Genomic DNA, 22,050 nt, shown 5'->3' on the forward strand with positions numbered 1-22,050 from the left:
TAATTATTTTTTGATGTTTTAAACTGATGTAAATGTCCAGAAGCTCCGATGAGCAACATCCTGAAGAAATCAATACAGAATAAAAACCAAAGCAGCAAACAACAACAAAGTCCCCTCTGCCCAGCTCCTGGGGGAAGCAATTGTGACTTGTTTCTGTTTGGAAGGTACACCGCCCCTCGGAGAATACCAGCAACTGGCATACATGATAATAATTTCTCGGTTATCTAGAGCATCCTTATTTTGATGTGTCTATCTTTCAGACTTCAGGCAGAGTCTGCAGATATTTTGCATACAGAACAAAGCTAGGCACAGCAGTGTTAAGCAAATAATAAATAAATTACTTTCATCGTGGTTGGAAAACATTCATTTTTTTCTTAAACATGCCTTGCAGTGCTTTGGGAAAATGATAATTAGCATTCTTTCTGTGGATTTTTTCCACCAATTCTCTCTAATGTTCTCCACCATATTATAATAGGGTGTTGGGGGTCTTTTTGGGTGTTTTTTTAAAAATAAAGTTTAAAATTTTTTTGCTGCTTGTAAACAGAAGGAAGTAGCCCTTTCCTTCTTGTGTGACAGGTCAACAAGGAGTAAAGGCTTTTCATGCTAAAAGTAATTCCATAGGAATTTTGTGGAATATGAAAATTTACACATAACTCCATATAAACAAGGAAGCAGTGATCCTGAAAAGCTGTGGTGCAGATAACAGACATATGTCAAACAGCAGATTACACAATGGTAACAAGGCAATTGGGACAGTCTGCGGCCTGCTCTGGGGACTCCTCTCAGTCCTGAAGAACAGCCCCTTATTGGTTGATTCTAGGAATGAGTCAAGGAAATGACTGAAAGCTCTTAAAATTCAATGAGTTACTGATCTGATTGACAACTTAGTGACTGGGACCTACCTCTCTCATCTCAAAAACTTGGCCTTTGCATTATATAGTCAGAAGTCAACATAACTAAATTGAGGGCCTACGGGTTCATAGCACACAAAGTAACCACAGTTGTTCAAATCCTTCTGACACAACCAGAGGGTTGAGACATGGATCTTCTAAAGAGCCCTGAGACCCCATCACTTCAAAATCACAACTGTTAGACAGACAGGCATCATTATCTGTTTACCCCAGAGTACTTAAAAATGCATTTAGTATTTTTATCCTCCAAGAGGTTCCTATTAACCAAATAGCTACCTTGTATTAAATCTCTGGCTGACATGGTACAGCACAGAGATGTTGACTTATGTTACCTCCATTCAGCTCCTCTGAAGTTCTCAATCCTTGTACTTAAGCATCCCACTGGAATTCTTCCATCCCCAATATTCGTTTTCTTCCAGTCACAGTGCCTACCCTACCTACTCTCCACTCATGTCCGTGCTGTCACCTCAAGACCACATACTGAAAGCTGGGGGTATTATTTCCCTGAAATACGTATCTCCTTATAGCTCTCCTCCCATGTGTCTATCAGTTGTGTCTCTGTCTCCAACTTTCCCATCACCGACGCTTATTGTAAAGTATTTCTTCTCTAAATATAACAGAAGGGAAAATGCAAAGATAACCATAGTAATTTGAGCACAGCACATACTACTTTTGCTCTGGTACAATGTGCTATCTTTATGGTGAGCCAGACATGATGCATATCATTTTATTTCTGGAACTCCTTCATTCTTATGCTAGGAAATTACAGTGGCTTTTAAAATGAAGGAGTTCCAGAAATCAAATGCATCACGTTTGGCTTACTGTAAAGACAGACTTCTTCCTTAGGAGTTGCTCCCTTTGCTGGCTATATTCATTCAAGATTACACAGTGCTATGAAAAGCAAGGTAACCTTTCAAGTATCTCCTGTTCTCTGTTCATCTGATACACAATTCTCACGTGGCAGCTAGTACCTGTTGCCACATTTCTCTCATAAGGATTTTTCTCTTTTCAACTATATACACTGATGGAAGCTTAACTTAAAAAAAAGTTAATAGCTTTGGAGTGCAGAACATTTAATAAGCCTTAGCAGACTCCTATTTACTAAACTGTGGTAAATATTTTCATTTTAAAACATTTTTAATGTTTATCAAATTTTACTTTTTCCTTTACGTTGCAACCAATTACCTTTTGCTACAAGAAGAGAATCTTTAAAATCTTGAGTAATGAAAGGTAGCTATTAATTTAATAGAAGATAAGAGTGCTCAGGATGATAAGTGGTACATACTTCTCCATCAGAAAAAGCAAATAGTTTTAGACAACACTTAAAAATCAAAATATGAGCCTTTTAAGTTGATGTGCAAAAAGATCTGTTCTCAAAGCTTTATTTTTATTGGGTTTAATTCATTGTTTTTAACATTTAATGTCCTGACCCTTATGCCTAAGTAAAAAAAAAAACTCTTCTCCAGAGCCAAGACTGTAAAAGGCAAGTTTTGAGATGGATTTAGTCAGGATTTTGTTCAATTTAACATTCATTCTGAAGGTCTGTAAAGTCATTTCATGATCTGCCTGGATTGCGCTGTGTAGTGACATCAGAAACACAGAGATTAGAGAGCTTTTCAAGTTCAGTCAGCACAATCATCTGTGAGAACTTTAACAAATTGCCCTAAATCTTTATTTAGTATAGTCCCTTTCTTAACCTGAATTAGTAGTCAGCCCTGAATGCAGCTTCTAACTGAAGTGATGCAACCTAGAAACTGCCTTAATGACTTTAAGGAATTTGAGTCTGGGGCTTGAAACTCCGGCAGGGATGAAAGATCTTCTCTTGAAAGTTCACTACTACTGCACCACAATGAAATTATATATTTGCCAAAGAATAATAGCAAACTCTTACTCCACTGGAAAATTTTGCAAGAGCACACTACAGTTCTGTAAACATGAATTGGTATCCAAACATCCCCTTTATTAGCTTTGTCCTCTAGAGACATTCTGGGCTAGAAATAATCCACAGAAATAATGCAATCAAGGATAACATGACTTGTAGAAGTTTTAAGATAAGGATGACCATTCACAATAAAGTCTTTTTAAAAAGATAAATGCATGCTTTTGCTTGGAGATGACTTTCCCATATGGCCTGGACAGCCTCAGACCAGCAGTAGGCAAAAAAGTTTTAACTGTTTTACCTCAGTGGCTCCTCTGAATCTGTCAGTCATGAGGAAATCTTACACTAGTTTTGAAAACAAAAATGAACTGGTAAGGCAGGGGTTTGTTTTTTGGGGGGTTTTATTATTTTTATACTAGTAGGACATGGCAACAAGGAGGAAAAAAAACCCCACCCATCCTTTTATTGATAAAAACTTCAGTCAATATATCAGAGAGAAGAGATGCTAAAAGGACTCTCTACCAAAATTCACATTAACTGTCCATTTCTTTACCAGCAAGGAGAAGACAGCAGTGAAGCACTGGGGCTTCAGTGTAAACAGGTTTCTCCCACAGAAAGAGACAGTATCCTGAGTATGGCTTTTGCTTCAGATTATTAACATTAAGATATTCTTGAAATTTACACCAATAAAACCACATTTCCTTTGTTGTGTAAGATTGTGCTAAGTCAAGTCTTACAGGATCTAAGTCTTTGAATGCTTCTGTCCAAGTAAACCTTAGTTTAGACCTCACTATGACACCAAACTCCATAAAATGATGTACCAGCGGACAAAAGTCTACCCTCCTTGCTAAGGGAAAGAAAGAGCGTGTTACTGTTTTATATGCAGAGCCTGAAGAGCATATATAAGACTGGTATACAAGGACCTCAGTCTTCTGGAAATAAGAGATACATTTTTAATCTGCAGATAATTTTCCCCCTGAAGCATCATCTCTCCTATTTAGTCCCCACATGGAACTGCCATGACCACCTGTTTTCTCATTGTTTTCCTACTGAGAGAATTGATCAGACCCTCTTTGAGGTTTGACAGATTTGTAAATGATGTCCCAGCATCAGGTTAGGCATGTTTAAGATGCTCTTGTCCTCTCTTTAAGCTCTACCTTATCCCACACAAATAAGGAAACACAAAATCACACAGGTGTGCAGTACTAACAGCACGGCACATCACACAGATCATCACACAGGTCACATAATCCAGGGCAGATCTTCAACTAGTGGAAGCTCAGTGTAGGCATGACTAAGTGAAGGTTGCTGGACTGCAGTTAGAAAAGATGGGAAAGGTAGCATCAGTCACTGGAGATCAGGATGCATGTCCATTTTTTACTGTTCTTTATTTAGCTGAAGTACAGCTTTGCCTTTCAGCTGTGATCAACCATGTCCCTTAGCCACACCTAAGTGAAGCAAACACAAAGCAAGTTGCTAAAGACTATGACTTCCAGACATTCAGAGACTTCTCAAAACACCAGAGAATGCAGGCCCATTGCAAAATGACAACGTGTTAAGAGATTCCTGCAGCAGAACAGTTGGAGGCTTTTGTGTGAAGCAAGACATGACCCTGTTCCTCTCCCAGGTACTATAAATCCATGTTAATATCCGAGATCACACACAACGCTCTTCTTGTCCTAGTTTCTAAACTAGCCATCACCTAAGAAAACCACTGAAGAAAGAGAATGGGAAAGGCTCAAGATCACATTGCTGGATTTCAGATTATGGCAGTACCCTGTAGCACAGTGCATACACATCGCACTGTGAAAGAAGGAACTATATATGACAAGCCCATGGGCAACAGTATCAGGCACATGGCAGGTAGTGGGCAACATCCCTGCTTGATCTCTTTCTGCCACTGACTGTACCTGAACAACCTCAGACAACTTCCGGAGTTGGAACAATCTGGTACTATTACTTTACCCTGTGAAATATGACAACTGGAAGAGAAGAGAAAATGTGCTTTGAGCAGTTTTATCACCGTGCAAAGGCTGCTGCTGATTTTACAAATTGCCAGATGGGCATCAAGGCCACATCAAGCAGATACAGCTTAGCAAGTGACATTTGGGCTGCTATCGCTGAAACACCAAGCATACAGACATCAGCTTTGCCTGTCTTCAGATTCATCAGTTTAATGCCTCTGCTTTCTCAATGAGATTAACTTTCAGGTGAAACATCAATTCAGTATCTCGAGGCTAGATAATTTTAGCACTGCTTCAACAGGCTGGCAGGACTCAATGGCACAAACCTGGAGAAATGCATTGCTTTGAAATCAGTTGCTTCCAGTTAATTCATCACTGCAAAAAAACATGCAGACATTAAAGAAAACTCAGTGAATTTCAGGCTTGGGGAAGCAGTCCTGTTCCAGTAAAGTGAAACAAACACTGCTCTCGCTACCCTGACTTCTTTCCTATAACCGTGTTTGTGTGTCCCCTGAAGTCACAGTTCTCCTCTTATCATAGCACTTAGTAACGATATACAAGATGACTAATTACAGTAGACTTGCTACCTGACCAAATTCATAATCCAGTTGCACATGGAGTTACTGATGCACCTCTATCTTGACCTACAGCTTTACCTTCACTTACAATTCAGAATTCTGCTAATGCTCATCAGCTTGCTTTGTTGTTCCAGTCCTGGGCTTGTCCGAGTTTTATCTGGCTCAGAAGCGACTTCCCAATGGAATGAAAACCTGAGGCCTTGGCTATCTTCAGACTTTACCACATTTCTTCATAAGCATGGTATTTTGAAAATTTAAACTACCTATTTCCTGTCTTTCATTACCACAGTAATTTTTGTCACAGCAGTGCCAGTAAAAAAGCCCCAAACAAATCAACAATCACCACCACCACAATACCTTGAGGTTTTTTTTTAAAAGCCAGGATTCAGAGTAATACAAAGTCTGTGATGGTACAATAAAGCAGCTACTGTGTGTGCTTGTGTATTAGGAAAGAAACTAGAACCTTTGTCTTCCTGCTGGGCTGTAACATCCACAGTATTACTTTCTTTAAAATAATGATGAAAAAAAGAAAATCATCAAATTCCAAGGAAGAAAATTGTGTCTGTATATTAACATTTTATCTTGTATAAACGTATGTTTCAGCAGTTATGAAAATGAGACAGCTGACAGTTGAGTACTATATGTGAACAGATGCAGTGAAAGCTTCCCTTTAAATAGTTCTGTCAACGCAACGTTGATCTTAGAAGTGACACCACTGCTGTTCTAGGACGCGATCCTGTAAACTCTTGTTCCGCACAGGGAGTCCTGATGATTCCCGCAGAACATTTACATTTGTAAGGCTCTGAAAGGCCAGGTCCTCAACTGCAGAGCTCTCCTGTAACAGCGACTGGCAAACACACAGCAAAGTTTACAGCAGAGCCGAGCGCCGTACTTCAGGGCAGTGACACAGACAGCGGTGTCAGCCTAGGCGGTACACACATTCCCTGTCAGAAGTTACACGGGACACACGAAACACGCTTGCGAAACCATCAGAGGGAAAGCACAGAGATTTGAAAAGAAAACAAAGAAGAGCCATGTGAAACCAAGCTTGCGGCACCAAGCAGAACTTTGAGAAATTGATGTGCCGAGAAGAGAGGCTGAGCCTGAGCGCGCACCGCGCTGCTCGGAAAGCGGCGTTAGATACCGCCGCGATACACCCCCGCCCCTTTGTTAGCTCCGTTTTCGTAACGGCTCTTACGAAGCGGGGTGTTTCCCCCGAGCCGCGCCGCAGCCGGGCGGTGCTGAAGGACAGCGCGGCGGCCCCGACGCGGCCCGGCACCCCGGGGCAAGTAACCCTCAGAAACGGCGCAGTTCCCCCCTCCCGCCGTGTCCTCCCCTCCCTTCGCTTCAAAGCGGGTAACTTTGGAGGAGGCTCCCCCGGGCTGGTGGCACTTTCGGAGGGGATAAGGGAGCGGGTGTGCATCCCGCCCCGGGGCGCAGGGGACAGCGGAGAGGACTGCCCGCTTGTCGGATCGCGCATCGCGGGGCGGCCCCACTACGCCTCTCCCAGCCTACCCCAAAACCCACACGCAGAGTCTGCGCGGCTGCCCGCGGGAGCACAAAGCGGGGACAGACACGGGGCTGAGCCCTTGCCTCCGCCGCCCCGCGGGAGAGGCGGAGCGGGCACAGGCACCTGCCCGTGCCCGGGCGCCGCGGTCCCTCCGAGCCTTCGGGAGCGAACACAAAGGCGGCAGGGAGGGGGCTCGGTGCCCACGGGAAGGGGGGGACGGGGGGGAACGGGGACGGGGCGGGGGGACCCGCACGCCTCCCCTTCCCTGGCACTTACCTTCAGCAACACAAAGAGCCAGAGGAGACAGGAGCTGGCCACCGGGGCCCCCCGCCGCCTGCGGCTGGGCATCTGGGGGGCCGGCGGCCGCGACCCGCGGGGGCGGCCGGGCAGGGGGGGCTGCTGCTCCTCTGCCCCTCGCCTCCCTCCGCTCGGCTCTGAGCCGTGCCCGTCAATGGCGAATTGCGGCAGCATCAGTCCGCCGGCGGCGGCGCCGACCTCCCCGCCGAGCGGCGCATCCTGCCGCCCCCCGCCCCTTTTATTTGGGGTTTGCGGCGGGGAGGAGGAGGAGGTGGAGAAGGAGGAGGAGACGGCGGCGGGGGTTGTCTCCCCTCCCAGGAGTTTGGGCGATCGCGCCGCTCCCTCTGAACGGGAAGGGGTGGGGAAGAGCCGCTCGCTGGCTCCCGGAGCGCCGTCTCCTCGGCGGGAGCGGCCCCAGCCCCGGCGGAAGGAGAGGGCTGGGAGACGCCAGCCGCCGCCCTCGCTCCCCCCGCGCCGCCCTCCCCCGCCCCCTCGGCTCTTTCTCTCTCTCTCTCCCCCAACAGCATCTCCTCTCTCCTCTCCGCGGGCGGAGAAAGGAAAGCGGCAAGCAAACAGCCCCTCACCAATGTCATTTTCCCTGCCTCCAGCCTCGCCGCGGTCCGGGAGCAGAAATGCCGCGAGCACGCGGGGAAAGGAGGGAGCCAAAAGCCTGCCCCGGTCCAGGCCAGCCCCCCACGGGGCTTCGGGCTTCAGTTGCGGCTCTGTTGGAGCTCCAGCCGGTTCCCAGGTACCGGCATCCGACACAGCGTTTGGAAGCAACGCAGACTTCCTTATGGCTGCTCTCAAGAAGGAGAATAAAGTGTGCGGACAACTCTTCAGAGGTTCAAGTGGTGGAGAAGACCTCACCCCCTTCCAGGAGATGCTCAGTCCCAGCGTTAGAGGGGCACACCAGGAAACCCGAGGCCACATCCTCGGTCATGCCTTCCACACCCCACAAGCCTGTAGTTTTGCCCCAGCCTGTCTCCAAACTAGAGGAGAGGCAAGCTCTGCATCTTTGCCAGTCTTGCCTAAAACGATATCCCCAGGAAAAAAATAAGGGGTGAGGGGATGGGGAGAGGCAAAAGACACCCCAAACACACATATTTCCCTCCCCCCCATTCAACCAATATAATGAAAACAGACTTTATCAAGAAGAATACATCAGAATTTGGTTTGCCACCCACTGCACTCACCCAGTATAAATTAGGGTTCATCCTCAGATCCACTATCAGAGCTATTGCCAATATCAGTCCAAACAAAATAAGGTCATAAGTGTAGTAAAGGTATGTCTGGGGCATTAAACTTCAGAACAACTTTGTATCTAGGTGTGGTTCCAGCCGCTATAGTGATGGGCCACCACCTCACTCTTCCTTAAAAAAACAATAAAATAATGGCTGAAAGTAGATTCAGGGTTTGGTTTTAATTTTCTATATTATTTTTATTTGTAGTCATTTAAGAAGTATAAACTCTATTACATTCTTATGGTAATGTTATTTAAATTGATCAGTTACAAAGCTGTTTTTAAACAGCATTACTAAATTAGACAATGAATGTACATTTCAGAGCCCTGCCTGCCTTACACATGGCATATTTTTGATTTTCATATAATCTGGTCTTCAGTCAACAAAAGCTTGATTTCAAAGTGGCCAAAGCCAGAGAGGGATGTGCTTATTCTGTACTGAAATGAGCCCTTGAGCAGCAATTTGCCACACTTGATGGGGATTAATTCAGGAAATGAAGGAGAAATTCAGGTCCTGTGTAGATACTGGCAAAAAGCCCAACTTTAGAGCTCCAGGAGGCAAATGCTATTCATATCTTCATTTATAAGAAGCTAGGGACAGGAAAGACCTAGTCAACGCTACCAGTGAAGGACATGGCCCTCTCTTGGGTACCCATCACATTGCTGCTGTTTGGAGCATTATCTGAAATTGGTATGCAAAGGGTTAACCTTAACTAAATTTCTTCAGTACACAGGTTTAGAATGAAGAGAGAGGTTATTTGAAAGACAGAGCAGTGCACTTCTTTAGGAAATTAAGATTGTCATCAGTACTTGAGAACTGGGGATTGACTTTTAGGCTAGGAACCTTTGTTTACAAAGTAAATAAAATCGTAATAGTCAATTATTTTTGACATTAAGACTGTGCTTTATGCAGTCTGCTCCAACATTCTGCTCATTTACAATATTTAGATGGTAAAATGATGGTGGCATAGACAAGACTAAAAATACAACAAAAAACCCAAAAAAATGAAATATAAAATTCTAGTAGCATCTTAGCCTCAGAACAGCACTATCTGACTCGAAGTGAACAATAGCTGAAAGCGTTTCTGAAATGAAACCTTCAGTAAAGGACCGAGATACCAGAACATTTATGCCTGGCTGTTGCAGCAAAGAAAAATGCAGCCATGAGATGCAACAATTGCATCTTTTTGAAAATAAGGGGGTTCTAGCAATACTCCGTCTTTTCAGAAAGTGCCAGTGCACTTGGAAGATTCCAACCTGCCAATAGAACCAATTCCTTCAGGAAGTGATCATGGAGGGTTTTTTTAATTAACAAATCATTTTAAAAGGTGTTTTCTAGAGACTAATCAGGATTATGTATTATGGCAGGCAGTAGAACAGTTCCTGCCAAGGAAAGCCTATGCCTGAGTAGAGGGGGTGGGGAGGAAAGATGATGTGAGAAAAGTATGGCATGCTAGAGAAGTTTGGTCCAGGCTTTTTCAATGGATGAAACCTAGAAGGCCATACAAAGTATTAAGAATCCAAGGTGGCAGGACCTGAAGGAGGAGCAAGAGGCCAGGTTGGATGGATCCCTGGGCAACCTTATATAGATCCTGGCCTAAAGGTTGGTGGCCCTGCCTGTGGCAGGGGGGTTGGAGCTCTATGATCCTTGGGGTCCCTTCCAACCCATGCCATTCTGTGATTTATGATTCTATGAAAAGAAATTCCTTCTTTTCTGAAAAGTTGTGAAAAATAAATGCACATCAGAAAGGAAAAAAAAAAAAAACCAAAAACTGACAAATAGCCACAAAACACAACCAACTGTGAGAATAAGGGCAACCTTATTTGTTTCTAGCATCTAAACAATAAGAATGGTGAGTCTATTAATAAACCAGCAAAGCTTTCAAAATGACAAGACAATGAGATGTGTTTCATTTCCTGGTGGAAAAAAGAAACAGAGCAATTTGTAGGTGTTTGTAAGTCTTAAAGATACTGGTACAAGGGTATTCCAGAAGTTCTTCAAGCCCCTATCCACTGGCCAAAGGCACAGTGACTGTAAAAAGTCTTCCTAAGGGGTCTGTAACCCACTACAACACTCCATCAGGAAAGGAGGGAAGTATTTAGCAGCATACCTCTCAAATTAATCTGGAATTCAGTTTTATTTGAAGGTAAAACATGCAAACATTTGAGAAAAATTAAAAAGAAAAAAAACCCCCAATGAACACTTAAACAGGAAACCCATTCTGGCACCAAACACGGCTCTTTCTGAATCAGATACCGTGGTCTTGGCCATTTGTAACTCTTGGTTACTAAGCAGGCCCCGTAACAAGGACTAAGCCAAAGCCCTGACCTTCACCTTCCTGTGGCTCCTGCAATACAAAGCAGGAAGCCAACCAGGGAGCCCTTCGCTCCATCAGCAAGCTCTCTTGACTCACAGAAGGCTGATGCTTGTGAATCTGTGCCATCTTTTCCCAGAATTTATTGAAGGTTGTATGTGGCATTACAGCATGGATATATGGGCTGAGCGTGTTGCCTTATGAGCATTTCTCATTTTTTCCCCAGGAATCCAGTCTAAAACTTGGAAGTCACCCTAATTTTTCTCGGGCTGTGATGTATGCTGAGCTGCAGTGGGATCACAGCAGGTTTAAAGGTGTTTGATTCTCTCTAAATCCACCTGGCAGGATTACAGTGAAGTGCAGGACTTGGAGCAGAGGAACCTGACAGTGAAGCACATAACAGAGTATTATGATAGAGATGAAGCTCCCAGAGTCCTGCCTGGGGTCACCAGATTTACTGTAAAATCTGGGGATGAGCTATCTTTGTGATGTTCAATATGCAGGCACGTGACAGAGCTATTTCAAGGCATTATAGCAGACAGGTCACTAGAAGACAAAAATTGTTAAACGAAAATCCTCTGCATTTTAAAGAGCACCACCTACAAGCAGGACCCCACACCAAGCACCCTTTGTCAAGAGCTTCTCAGGGAGCTCACCAGCTGCTTTAAGGTTGTGCGGGTGACAGTGCTGGAGAACTACTTTTAATTTCATCACCTGGAATTAAAGCAGTTGTGGTTACTCACAATCAGTGATTTCATGGAGTAACAGCCTAACATGTTAACCAGCATTTATTAGCACGTAACACCCCAGATTATTAGGGGAACATAAAGAATTAAGATGTTTTGCAGTTTCAAACACTTCCAAGAGCATTCCTGCTTGTAGCTTACATGGACTTAACATCACATTTATAGTGCATATAGCCTTGCCCCTGAAAACCCTAAAGCAATGCTCAGCAAGATCTACCAAGCCTGGCTGGCCTCGGGGGCCGGGAGGAGGCCATAAGTTACTGTTTATTCTTAGCTGCTGTATAAGCTCAGATTTATATGAAGCTTTATAGGCCTCAGCAAGGCTGGATAAACATGGCATGAAGTGAGGTTTATAGAAAGAAAACCCCACAAAGCCCTCACAAACAACCCTATAAGTAGAAGTCCTAGGCCATGGCGTTTTTGAAGAAAAGTCATTTTTCAGTGACAAATGTGTTTATGAAAAAAGCGTGGATCCTTCTTAAATATATTGTCACCTAAAGTCCTTTCATTTCAATGACAGGAATGGATAAAAACAAGTGCAAAGGGTGGCTAGAATCACGCACACAGGTTGCCACTTACGCATCCAAGTGCAAATCTATCTTCTCTTTCTTTTTGATAAGTACAGGCCCTGTGACTTCTAGAAGTGTGTTCCACAGCCCTCTAGCAAACAATCTGACAGCTGGGGTTTTAAGACCTGTCTTTTCATAGCAAGAATGATTGACACACTTCAGATGTACAACCCGACCCAGCTTCCAGATGGTTATTAGTCTTCCAATGCAAAAGAAGTGGTGAACTATACCACAAAAGGTCATTTCCCCTTTAAAAAAAGAGAGTCAGAAGCCTGCCTTTGGCATTGAACCTTTTCATAAATAGGTTTATGAAAGATTTTTTCTGATAATTCTTTAACACTGTGCAGCATTCACTAAACAATGTATGGAGAGGATCTGGGTTGTTTTTCACTTGTTTTCTCTCCCCTCAAAATGCCAACAGCAAATATACCCAGTGAGATTATTTAAGATTTAAACAACATATACAACTTTTATTTATCTGTCTAGGGTATCTTGATGCTACAGGATACCAGAGAAACAGAGCAAGTTCTGTGAACGCAGTTTTATTTTGAGAAAAATATTCATGCATGCTTACCTTTGTTATGAGCTATTAAATATTTAATCAGCCCTGCCTGTTACCAGGAATGATCTTCTCCCTCAAGTCTCAGCAGATATACTTGATTAAAAAAGCAGCTGCAGTTTCTAACTGTGCTTATTTTGTATCATAACCTGTACATTTCCTTCCCAATGCATCTGGCTTCTCCATCTTTGTCTATGATCTGAGCAGGGCAAAGGCACACGCACACCCTGGAGAACAGGAGGTTGGGAATTTCTGACTCTCTTTAGCACCTTCCCCAGCCATATAGGATGGAAAGAAAGGCCCCCAAAAAATCAAGTGAGCTTTTCTGTTCAAGATGGGCACAGAGTGCTGGGGGTAATCCTCAGAAATTCAACTGTAGTTTACATTGCAGAAACATGCAAGCTCTTGATCAAAAAAAACTAACACCAAAAGCCATACTAAACCCTGAAAGGAAAAGCATCCAGAAGACATAATGGGTTTTGGCTCGCCCCATGCAGCCACTGACTTTAGTACTTTTCACCTCTAAAATATACTGACTTCCACTGACCCTCAGAGGCTCCACTGATTCACAGAAACCTGAGTCATACTTACAGGAAACATTTCTCTCCCCAGAAATTTACAATAGGAGCTGCAACTTTGCATAGATAGTAGCATCATATTTTTTTTTTTTCTTCTCTGTCACGTGGAGGAACCATATCCCAATATTATTGTGCATACCTTAAATCATTGCCATTCCCCAGACAGCCTCAGTAAGCAGCCTTTTTGTGTTAGCAATATTTCTTTCCGATGTAAAGATAACACCACTAGCTTGTGTACCACTTCCCAACCAGAGATATCAAAGCATTTTTCAAAGGAGCAAGAGTGGCTGTCCCCCCAGCTCCACAGGGGAGGGAAGCACATAGCTCACATGCACTGTAGTGCCAGGTACCCATGAACCAGAACACCCAGTGTCAAACACACAGTGTCAAACTTTCCCCTCAAAACTGACCAAAAAAGCCCTTACAGAGTCTGCAGTCAGATTCGTTATCTCTCCTCAGCAGAAGTGGCCCATAGATGGGGAGCAGTGTGAAATCCAAATTAAGACAAAAGGACCATTCCACATGTCAGGCTGCAGTGCCCTGTTACTTCATCTGCTCCCTGCCCATGTTCCCGCAGCAGCGTAAGGGCTGCCACCCCCTTGCCCGAGGTACCTGCAGGTGGGATAAACAGCCCTGACCCAGGTAGGTGGGGTACCGCTGCCAGCCCCGGCCACTTTCCCACTGCACTCTTCCTCACCCCTTCACGGTGAGGTGCGGTGCTCTAAGGAAAGGACTCTCAGCCTTTCCCTTTGGCCCCATGAAAACCCCAGCCAATCAACTGGGCAGCAACTAAAGCCATCAGTCACACTGTTTGATTAATCATGCCAATTACCAGGCACTCAGACTAAACAATTTCAAAAGCCATCCAATGTGGCAAATGGGCCTGCAGCTATGTAAGAATGGCTCATATTGCTCAAAAATCATAAATATATTCATAAAAGTCCCATGTCATTCACAAACAATTTACTTCCTAGGGGGAGTTTCATTCAAAGAGGAGACAAGATTCAGGAAACGTATTTTTGGCACAGAGGAAAGCAGGCTGGCAGGATTTAAAAGAACTCTACGTGTTACATGGAAATAAGAAGGACCTTTAGGTTTACCAGGTAAAGCAACAATGTTTGCTATTTAACTTCAGTCTTCAACATTAATATCTCAGGGGTAAGAAAGTGTTAAACACAAAGGATTGGGTAAGGCACATTAGGTGTGCACTTTACCAGAGTATTTAGAAAAAATATCCAGGCGTAGGAAAGGAAACAAAAGCTTTTTCAAATATGTAAGCATTAGAAATTATCTACAGAATTCCTTCCCCCCCATTTTTCAGACCCACTACACACCCAACCGCAAGGTCTTTAATTAAAAAGTCTGCTTTCTTTTTTTTATCATCTCAAGAAACACATGCAGTCTATCCAGTTTACATAAATTAGCACATTAATGTGTCAAATACATCAATTATGAGCTTAACACACACTCAGGCTAATGGGAGTTGCATTATTGACTTCAGCAGACATGGGATGCTGGCTTATTTTTTTGTAAAACAATTTAATAGATTTACATGATGAGTCAGGAAGCTTGGGGTTTTTTTTTCCTAACATGACTTTCACCTCTAGGAATACTCCTTCACTGTTCATGTAGAAAGAGATGAGTATGAAAATGCACTAGGACTGGAGTTTGCTGTCCCTGACACCTTCAGGAACCCCTTAAATCAGAAGAAAGCTAACAGACCTGAGCAAGTCCATCAGGTAGCCACACTGTCTGAGTGAGTTAGGAGCAGCAAACCCTTCACTGCTGCCTTCGGCTGCAATCAGCACCAACACCTCTTTCTCCAACAGAGAAGCTGAAGTCTCAGTGATGAGCAGGAGTCCCCTGAGCACATTTGCAGCCTTCTGGCCCCTTGGGACATTAGCACCTGCCTGCACGGGTGTTCACTCTCCAGCCAGCCCCAACAGAAGGGTGGCAGCTTCACATACACCACCAGCCGCTGAGCAACACCAAGGGCATGACTCCATAGGTGACAGCCCTGCCTGGGCTGTTAGTTGCATCACCCTGGCCAAAACCAGTATCTGTTTTCAATCAAGCTAATGCTGGAGGAGGGCAGAGGATGAGAGCTCACTGCAATGACACCAACTTAGGCTAGACTGGGACAGTCAAAGGAGAAGCCAAGTGTCTGCCCTCTCCCTGTCAAGCCCATGCCTGCTGGTGTCCTCACCCAGCCTCAGTGGTAGCCCACCAAAAGCTATGCCTTTGCAGTGCATAGGACAGATAATACACACAAGGACACACGCTGCACAAATCAAGTGCAGCTATCAACCAAGTAAGCCAGAGATTTTTATTCAGTTGTGGAGTTCCCATATCCTAAAAAAAGAAAAAAATAGTCATCCAATGTTCTGAGGCTACCACAAAGCATTTTATAAAGGAAAAACTCCCAGTTTCCCAAGAAAAATCAGAGTTTAAGCTGACAGAGGCTCACTAACGTACTGTCTCCTGCCCTGATTCGCATGGTCCTTACAGGGTAGTACTGAAGTCTATTGAGGTTTTGGGCCCCTTACTACAGGAAGGATGTTGATATGCTGGAGCACATCCAGAGAAGATTGACAAAGCTGATGAAGGGTCTTGAGTACAAGTCCTAAGAGGAATAGCTGAGGGAACTGGGGCTTTTTAGTCTCGAGAAAAGGAGGCTGAGGGGAGACCTTATTTCCTTTACAACTACCTGCAAGGCAGCTGCAGAGATGTTGGGGTTGGTCTCTTCTCTTGGGTGACAAGTGATAGGATGAGAGGGAATGGCTTAAAATTGCACCAGGGAAGATTTAGGTTAGATATCAGGAAGAATTTCTTTACTGAAACAGTTGTCAAGCATTGGAATAGGCTGTCCAGGAAGGTGTTAGAGTCACAATCCCTGGAGGTATTTAAAAGGCATGTAGATGAAGTCCTTAAGGACATGATCTAGAGGTGGACTAGTCAGGGTTAGGCTATGGTTCGACTCAATGATCTAAAGGGCCTCTTCCAACTGAGGTGATTCTGTGAAGTAGCATGGGGAAAGCTTGTGCTTCAGAGTTGTATTTCAGACCTTAGAGACTGTCAGTCACCATTGAGGGTGGCAGGAAAAACAAAAAATCCAGCCCTGCTAGCAGTCTGCAGCAGAGTGCCTGCATTAGCTTAGCCAAGGTTATCAGATCCATGACAAATACGGGGTTCACTTTCTTATGCTTCCAGACAACCCACAAATCTCAAAGTACCAAACAAACTAAATTGCTATGAAATTAGAGTCATACAAAGCTACGTGCAACAATAAAACCCAGAACAATCCTCATTTCCATGGCATTTTTGTCATAATTAAAAATAGTCAGAGCGCTCTACATAGCATGAAATTACCTCGGCATTTCCATATCAGAGTCGAACCTTGGCATCAGCTCGGGGTGAAGCTCTGAAGCCCCGGGAGGCTGCACACTACACATCAAAAAGGCATCTGCAGAGCGAGCGGCTCAAGTACACACTGAACGCCTTGTAAAACCAGAGGCAGCTACGAAACGGCTGGAGTGGTCGGATGATTTCAGACAAGGCAGCTCTGACACGTTCTGTCAGCTTAGGAGACCCGCACGGTGCGGGAGGCAGATCAATAGCGCAGAGAACATCAGAACAACATTGTGGGGACTTTGACAGGGGTAACGTGTTGACAAGCCTAATAGCTTCAGCTGCAATAATTAAACGTGGAGCTTTGTGCAGGCTGCGCCTGGAAACAGACCCTCTGAAGGAGACTGCTACCTGACATGACCCAAATACGTGTGTGGGGCTAAAACCCACAGAAAACAGAGGCACCTTGGTACAGTAGTTATCAGAATCTGAGTGTAACCAGAAGCAACTAATGAAGGGTGATGCTCATGAGATCTGTTATGCCTTGTGTCTTCTAGTCAAAGGAAGTGAAAATGTGGAATTCCCTATTTGAAAGGTGAGAAGCTCTGCGACCCCACCTGGAGTATTGTGTCCAGTTCTGGGCTCCCTGGTATAAAAAGGACAGGGATTTCCTTGAGAGAGTCCAAAGAAGGGCTACGAAGATGATTAAGGGCCTGGAGCATCTCCCCTATGAGGAGAGGCTGAATAAGCTGGGGCTGTTCAGTCTTGAGAAGAGAAGACTAAGTGGGGATCTAATTAATGTCTATAAGTATCTTAAGCATGGAATACAGGGCGGGAATTGGCCAGCCCCTTTTCAGTGGTCTGTGGAGACAGGACAAGGGGCAATGGCTGCAAGTTGGAGCACAGAAGGTTCCACACCAACATTTGAGGGTGACAGAGCCCTGGGACAGGCTGCCCAGGGAGGTGGTGGAGTCTCCTTCTCTGGAGATATTCAAGACCTGTCTGGACTCCCATCTGTGCAATATGAGCTAGGGAGCAGCTTTGGCAGGGGGTTGGACCCAATGATCTCTCAAGGTCCCTTCCAACCCCTATGATTCTGTGATTCTGCTTTGTAACAATGGCTTACACCGTGAGAGCATCGCATTCCTGTAACAAACATCCGCTCAAGCCCATGGAATGGTTTGTAGGAGAGAATGCAGCTTATTCAGTGTAAAAGGCTTAAGAATCAATTTGGAATTCATGAGGTCCAACTGCAAATAATTCACAGGTGTTGCAAGAACGCTTCAGCTTTGTGGCTCACACACATTTTCAACCCATCCTGTCTCGGGCAGCCTGACACACCCCCTTTTCCAAGTCTCACTAGAGATCTGCTCCCAGGGATTTTGTTCAGGCCTGCTTCTAACTCAGGGAGCCTGTTGACCTTGGACAGTTTGAAATTCAGAGGACAGCATGGTTTCAGTAGCACACCAAAACGGTTATCAGAAAGGTACAGATACATGCTGGGGTTCAGAATAGTAAGACACCAATTTAAATAAGCCCTGTTGCAAGTGCTTGACCATGAAAGCCCTTGTGAAAGAAAGCACATTAAACACTCTTCAGTTTCTGTCCCATCGCAGAGTGAAGCAAGCAATGTTCTAATATCAAGGTGGATTTGAACGCACTGCCATCAAAGTAATTACATTTGATGGCAATGAGAAATGGGATCCTGTTATATATGGCAACACACTTTATTACAAAAATCTGACTGCCAGGAAAAAAACAACATATTGAGGTCAACTGAAACTCCTGCAAAAGAGGATGAAACTAAAGGCGACAGACAATACCCAGATGAAAACACAGATCTTCAGGATAATTTTCAGTGCATTCTAAGACTCAGAGACTTATCTGCAAGATTCCTGTCTATCATCCTCACAGCACTGATCCATCCAACCCGTCTCAAGGTATCTCACCATTTTAAGGTGCAATATTGAGTCAAGTAGTCAGCACGATAGAAATCGGAAAGGAGAAGCTCGTTACTGTGCTGGCAACTAGTTCATTGTTGCAGTGATAGGAAACAAGTGCCTGACTGGGCAAGACAAAGGCTCCACCGAGCCCATTGAAAGTACCCATTTTCTTCCAACAGTCTCACAAGCACAGTCAATATCAAAGAAACCAAAGATAGCTAAGATCTTTTCACTGGAACAGAATTAATAATGTTGGAAAATCATTTTAAGAAAGGAGATCAAATAATACTGTAAGCAAATTGAAAACTTACTGCTGAGATCACCACCCATGCAGAATACACAGGGGTGTACATTTAAGTTGATGCTCACTATCAGAAAGTCCTCATCCAAAAACCTGCCATCAAGTGGGAGCCTGGCAGACAGCCCGAGGAGTAGGGAAAACCCTCATTCGGTAGCGCTATGTTCAAGTCCTCCAGATTTCAAACGAGCCACGGGTGTTGCAGCTGCCTGACACAGCACTGAGCACAGGGCAGAAGCACAGCAGTTTGAGCTCTTGAGATCAGTCGACATCAGCTAATGATGGACTTGGGTTTGCTGCTCCTGCCCATACACAACGAGGCAGCGATCCTACATGTACATCCTAGAAATCCTCTTTTGCCAGCCTGACTGCTTTTCATTAACAGAAACCAATGCATTACCTGAGCACAGGCATACCAATACTGCTGTTTTTTTTACAGATTTCGTACTTTCTACCTATTTGTACCCCCCAGCTTAGTCCTATTTTTATTCCTCGTTCTTTAGGTAAGCTGACCTACTTAAGCACTTAACTCTGCAGCTCCACTGAGTGCCACTTATTAATGTCTGTTAGTGTCAAAACATCCTGCACTTTTTTAATTTTTCTGGCACTTTCACTGCACTTGTAAAGCAAAATAAAATCATCAAATGAGAACAGCTTCAGTAACCTGCTATTCTTAGTGGTTTATACACAAGTCCATAAACTAGAAGTACAAGCTCTCCAACAACCCTGAAGTATTTGGATGTTAGCATCAGTGCAATCAATTTATTTTAATTTTCAGTTAAAAAAATCCATAAAATTAAAGCACTATCAGATTACACTTAGTCTTCACACACCTTAACCTATGCCAAGCAATATTTTGACTTCCATTTCAGCATGGCGATATTTATTAATTAATAAAGCCTTAAAGAAAAAAATCTCTCACCGTAACAGGAAAATATTACTATCTCCATTAAACAGATAGGTAAGCTGGAGTCAAACTCTGCTTAATGACTTGTCTGACTCAATGACAAACCCAGGAAGAGAGCCAAGAAGTTCATTTTCCCAATTCCTTCTGCTTTATCACTGAAAAACATTCTCTGACTCTGGGTAAGCATGCATCAGCTGCCTCAACATGTATTGTTGGTTAGGCTCATAAGCAAAATTCACTACATTTCCATTTTGGTCATACATAAGGAAAGACTCCATCAAGGCACATTCTAATTAATATAGGGAGATGGTCAATATAGTATGTTGACTTCACAGCTCACATTTGCTGATAGTGAATACCATCTCATTAAATGGAAAGAATTAATTATAACAGTTTATCAATGTCAAATTCTGTATTAGAGGCTCCCAAAGCAACAAATGCATCATTGCACCTTGTTTGATCTAATTTTCCTTTGCTGACAAAGTCAAATATGAAGGTGCTGAGGTTTATGAACTATAAAGCTTTTCCAAATCCATGCATTATTGTCTGACTGTATTTTGCTAAAGTAAAAATCAATACAAGTGCAGCACATTAAATTAGACTCGCTATAAGCAATGCAGCACGTGTGCAATATCAGCAATAGCATTCTGAATAAATTAGTGTCTTGCAGCAGAATTAATTAAATTGGTATCAGAGATAACTCTATTGCTTAATATTCTACAGTGAGTAAGGAAGACCCGTCAATGAATTTAAGATTCCCCCCAGAATCAGAATGTCATTGGATGCTAACAGCTGATAAAGTATGTCTGTGCAAACTTGGCAAGATTTGAAAAAAAAAAAAAAAAGAATATGATTGAATTCGTGGGACATGTCTGTTAATCTCTACTGCCCAGGTGAGTCCATGGGCTGGGAGGGACATTGAGAGACGTGCCTCAGATTAGAGGGATGGAGCAAGGATGCACTCTAGACTGCTTGACACAGATGTACAAAAATGCACCAGTGTACAGATGCACAACCCAGTCACCAAATGTGACAAAATTGACACTGATAGCATACATATTCACACAGATGTAACTATAACATCCCCACGGACCTGGTTTGTGGAAGAAAATAAAGCAGAGTATTGAGCATAACCTTCCATGCCACTGAAAACAAGTTTGAAGTCTTCTAATCCGTTATTCACTTATTTCTTAGGATAAAGATATGGAGGAATATGGCTGGAAAAAAGTTTCAGTTTGGTTCTCCTGAATTTTGTTTTTACATCTCTTCTGGGCAGAAGTACTACAGCAGCACTTGTTGCTGCTACGCCTCGCCCTCTCTTTTTTTTGGCCTGTGGTAATCCACATTAGTTCTGCAGGGGACAAAATACAAACTACTCCTGTATGCATAGATACACTCAGAACCCTCTCACTTCATTAAAACTCCTCAGGGCTCAGTTTCATGCCTGATAAATTGCTTAGTTACTCCAGGGTGCCAACCAGTCTGTATTTGCTACATTTACCTGATGGAGAGAGTAAGGCCTGGGGAGGTGCATTTGCAGAGCCCAAGAGCTCTACCTCAGGATTAGACAAAAAAAAAAAAAAAAGAAAAGAGAGGACAGAAGCACCAGATCTGGGGAAGTGAAAGGCTACCATTGATTTTATGCATCCACAACTGTACGTGATTACACGGGGCTGCAGTGTGCAGTAACCAGGAACATTTTGTCCCAAATACCATGTTTCCATAAGCCTCAAATTCCAGTTCCTTAATACTCACAATCAAGAACCTGGTATACAACTAACACTCAACAATTAGAGGGCATAACATCAAAACATAAGCCTAGGGATGAGCCAGAGTGCAACTCCTTCATTTTATATTTTGCCTTAACATCTAAATATTTGGTAATTCTGTAAGGGAATCTGGATGCTGAGGAAACACAGAAACAGCTGCCTAAATTTCGAGGCTCTGGGTAAGCCTGAAGCCAGCTGAATCTCAGGTTTTGGCTGTGCCCTATCTCTGGTCATTGTCATGTATTCCTTCACGGGCGTCTATACGACTAAAGCTTCCAACAGGCACAAGAGCCCAGCGCATTGAGAGGTTAAGACAGTACGTGTGTGAAACCTCAACAATAGGGTTGGAAGATGCTCTAACAGCTTTATTGCAGTTCAGTCTTTTAATACGCTGCTAATTTTGCACGACAGTATTTGGATATGAACGCGGAATAGACAGCTAACTATGCAATCATGCCCTACATTTGGCTTCAAGAAACAAGCCACAGTTCTAATTTTCCTTACATAAATGTGTTGAGTAGGAAACTGGGGAGGAAGAAAAGGAGGGTGGGTAAGGAACTTCCTAAATCCCCCCCCCCCCCCCCCCCCAAAAAAAAATCAGAAGAGAACACCAAGAGCTCAGAGAACAGCAGCAATACT

At 43.7% G+C, this 22,050-nt stretch overlaps 1 protein-coding gene across 1 annotated transcript in view; it reads right to left on the minus strand.

Annotated features, from left to right (window-relative positions):
- The window catches only part of PTPRO (protein tyrosine phosphatase receptor type O), a gene marked incomplete at both ends in the record, with an annotated part of 157,628 nt that extends 150,315 nt beyond the window's left edge, over positions 1 to 7,313 (minus strand). Inside the window, one exon of the mRNA XM_084275253.1 lies at positions 7,119 to 7,313. Within this exon, the coding sequence (XP_084131379.1) occupies positions 7,119 to 7,313 (195 nt within the window). The remainder of the gene's footprint in view (positions 1 to 7,118) is intronic.
- Positions 7,314 to 22,050: the final 14,737 nt, after the last annotated feature.

The sequence above is a fragment of the Gallinula chloropus genome (assembly GCF_964237585.1).
Source record: "Gallinula chloropus genome assembly, chromosome: 1".
Classification (NCBI taxonomy): Eukaryota; Metazoa; Chordata; class Aves; order Gruiformes; family Rallidae; genus Gallinula; species Gallinula chloropus.